The 3,894-nt window shown below is 40.9% G+C and overlaps 1 protein-coding gene across 1 annotated transcript; it reads right to left on the bottom strand.

The window, feature by feature from the left end:
- Positions 1-74: 74 nt before the first annotated feature.
- Positions 75-3,826, bottom strand: PHALS_00998 (hypothetical protein L915_06534; the record flags this gene model as incomplete). The annotated part of the gene is made up of 2 exons (XM_024730777.1): positions 75-103; positions 178-3,826. 2 exons carry the CDS (start codon positions 3,824-3,826, stop codon positions 75-77), a joined length of 3,678 nt encoding a protein of 1,225 aa, XP_024581021.1.
- Between the last annotated feature and the right edge of the window lie 68 nt (positions 3,827-3,894).

Genomic DNA, 3,894 nt, shown 5'->3' with positions numbered 1-3,894 from the left:
GAAAGACGACAATACAGACGATGAACTTGATCACAGTAAAACGCTCACACTGCTCAATACATTGATCAACAATCTCAAAGTTCGACCTCCAATGTTGCAGAAGCTCTAATAACAAAGAAATCAATCCGACGAGAGATAGCTTAAATTTATTTTCTGTCAATGTTTTCAGTTCTGCACCAATGCTGTTGCAAAATCGACAAAGATTCACTGCAAAAAGCAGTGACGAGCGATGATGTAGCGAGCACGAAGAAAACAACGCTGGAATGTCAAGCTGATTATTCAGTAGCAGAATCGATGGCTTCGCAAATGCTATTTTATCCAGTATTTGCATGATAGTGCACATTGTTGCATTCGTAACCTTATGTAGGGTGAGAATCGTACTCAATGCCGGAACAAGGGCCGATACATAATCACAATTTATCACCATGTTAAAATCATCCAGGATAAAGCTAAGTTGCTTAATGGCTTTGCATAAGGGAACATATTCAAGTGTTTTCACCCCGCTTTTTCCAAAAGTAGATAGACAATCAGGTAACGTATTTTTTTCCATTTGATCCGAGCTCTGTATAAGACTTTGGCAGTTAGATATAATTTGTTGGCGCACTTTGCCTCTATCCAAGTATTGTCGAAGAGCCGACGACTTATTTTCTGTCTTGAGTAAGTCACAGTTTTGTGGCCCTGGCTTTCGTGTAGGCGACACAAGCTTCTGACTGGCAATGTACAACTCCTTAGTATACATCGCAGTCTTCCCAGATGACTGCGATAATATTGGTACAACTTGAGTTTGACATTGCTGAATCAATGATAAGCTGAGCGCAGATTTTTCAGCGAATAGGACAATTTCGAGAATGAGAAATGCCATATGAGAGCGGATATTAGTGTCACTGATTTCAATGCGAACGAGCAAGCGCTGGAGAGCTATAGTAAAGCTTTCATGCGTCACATCATGTCCAAAACGAGCTAAACAACAACAAATCTCAAGTGCCAAAATTGTTGCGTCTTGATTTTGAGAGGGTACACATATAACATCGTACATAATGCTGATTGTGCCGAGTTCAGAGCAAAGACTCGCATAATTTTCTTGCCTTGCAACATGCTTAAGCGTTTTTAGAGCGCGACGCAGAACTTCACTCCCGGATGTCTTTTCCACTTTCTGCTGGAAAGTGTCTCCAGCGTTCCCAGCACAGTAACATTTTACGATTGACAAAAGCGTACTTAACTCAAGCTCACCGATACGTTGTGTTTCGCAACGAAAGGCACGAAGATGTTGAGATAAAAAATAAATCACATTTGCATCGTGATTAGGAGCTACTCGGGCAAGATCAAAAAGGCAACAAAGACCTTTTGGCAGGCTGAGGACTGCTTTAAGCAGATGGTTTAGGGACCATCTATCGAACAAACATATTCTGAGAAGCCTTAAGACTTGGTTTACTTCTCTACTCTCCCATTTAGTTCCCAATACAGCTCGAAGCGACGTAAAATAGCTCAATAGACTTCTTTCCAGGCACTTTGATCGAATTGACCCAGATGCAAGTCTTTCAATAATTCTAGACAAGACCGGAGCCATAGCTTCAATAAAGAGCCATGTTGCTGCTTGAACTGACGAAAATAGATACGTAATGACAGCCAAGTCGAAATATACAGCAAGTGCTTCATTGGATATACACATTGGACCAAGTACAAGCCCTAACGTGTCTGTTGAATCGATACTGATGTCCCTGTCTTTTCCAGTCGTGGATAATGCAGCAAGGTAAACAATCTTAAGATGAATACTGACGATCGTAGAATACTCTTTGGTGGTAAAAGCTGGTGTTAACATGAACAGATGGTTGAAAGATAATACAGACTGAGTGATAGCTTGGACACAGCTTTCAAGTTCATTACGCAATGTTTTCAAGCAAAGTTGAACGTACTTGAAACTTAGCAGAGCAATAGCACTTGAAATGTGATAGTTCACTTGACGAGAGTTCAGTATACTAGCATGCCCAGAAACAAGGTTGCTGGTGTGTTGATGTAACATATTAAATAATATAACACAATCCGATTGCCACTTTGTCGAATCATCCACCAGTGCCAAACAATCCAGAAAAAAAGTTTGTGATAACACGTCTGTGTTCGTAAGTATTTCTGCGAGACTCATCATAATGTTTGCTTGTTTTAAGGATAAGTGCAGCAGCTTTTTAGCGCAAATGAGATTATGAGACTCAATCACAGTTTTTAGCACTACCAAGCACCATCTTTCGCACCCTGGGCGCTCGCAATCCTGAAAAGCATGCCTTGTAACTCGATGATGAACTATACAGCGCGCGTGTTCTGCGCCACGCTGAATACAGTGTTGCAAAATAATACTTGTTGACAAATAGACGTTTTCGATTGATGTAATCTGAATCACATCTAACAATGAATCTGAAAGAATTTCGTCCAGTGATTTGAGACAGAAACGCACAAGTAATTCAATCTCGAATTTTTCATTTTGCCCCGAGAATATAATACTCGGTTGAAAGGAGAGAAGAGAACTGAATGTGTTAAGCAGAGAAACCGCGACGTCATACCCATCATATGTCATATCCGACCAAGCATCATTTACGTGCACCAGTTGCCACAATACACTTTGGAGCTCGAATACATGAGATGAAGCCAGCACCAATTCTCTGAATGAATTCCAGCGAAGTAGGTAGCTTAAGGCATCCAAATGTTCCGCCAACAAAGCCGCTTTGAGGATCGTGTAGCCTGAAACTATTCGAAGAAGCACATATTCAACAATAAGAGTAGCCCCACTTAAAGGTTTGTCGGCCAGTGCAACTATCCATCGCATGGAATGCCAATGTGCGTTTTCAGCAAATTGACACAAGGCATCATTGATGACTTCCTTTCGTCGATCCTTCGATAGTAATTTAGTGCCTAGGCATCCTAACTCCAGAAAAAATTGTGCGTGATCTCCCAAAACTTGCGTGTATGTATTGTAATTCTCAACTAATGCAGCGAGATAAGTAACTAAGGGGTGATTTCCATATATCCTCTTGTCTACAAGGTTAAAGTAAAGCAATGCTGCCAGAGCCTCAAATTCATCGACCATGTCTATCATTGGGGCACCCTCGAGCCCTTCTTCATCCCGTATACATTTGCCTAACCGATTCACCAGCCTTCCTAAATAGTCTCTTGACGCAAATGATGCAATGGTTTCATAAATCACTTGTAAATGATCATGTGCCGTAGTCGAAGGTGACAGCACAAATACACTTATAAGTTTCCCCAGCACCCCTAAACAGCTTGATACTAAAGTATCTGGAAGAGAAACGAACGCCTCCAACAATTGTTTCAGCACTTGAATTGCGCCAGCGCATTCTGTTTGAAGTAGTGTACAGCTGCGTACGTGTTGAATCGAATTGTTCAGAAATCCAAGAATTAACTTTGTCAATTTGGTATAGTGTCCATTAGTGACTTCAACCGTCTCCTTGTTTCGTGATAAAATCGTCAAAGTGGCGCCAAACAGGAACTCATGTTTAATTGGCTGTGAGAAATTTTTTTGTAGAATTGAGATAGCTACACTTATCCATCGTTTCTTTGTATTATCACTTGTAGTTGTTGAAAGTGTGAACACGACTTGTAATAGTCGACAGCCAACGTCTATCAGGGAATATGTTTCCTTAATTTGCAAAGCTTTTTCGAGACACCCGATAACGACATCATCTGCTTCACAAGCCGCCAATTGCGAAACAATTATCTGCGCGTTTATTGTATTGTGTGCACATTCCATTGAACATTTCATAGTATGCATCACGATAGGAGCGGTAACAATATTGATGACGATGTGGAAACAAGTCATGACCACTTGAACAAATGAGCACTCATCGAATGCACTGAGCTCCTGTTCAAAAAAGCGCAAAAAATCAA

The sequence above is a fragment of the Plasmopara halstedii genome, assembly GCF_900000015.1.
Source record: "Plasmopara halstedii genome assembly, contig: Scaffold_1218, whole genome shotgun sequence".
NCBI lineage: Eukaryota > Oomycota > Peronosporomycetes > Peronosporales > Peronosporaceae > Plasmopara > Plasmopara halstedii.
Note: the sequence above shows the minus strand (reverse complement) of the source record. Positions and strands in the feature narration are given on the sequence as shown.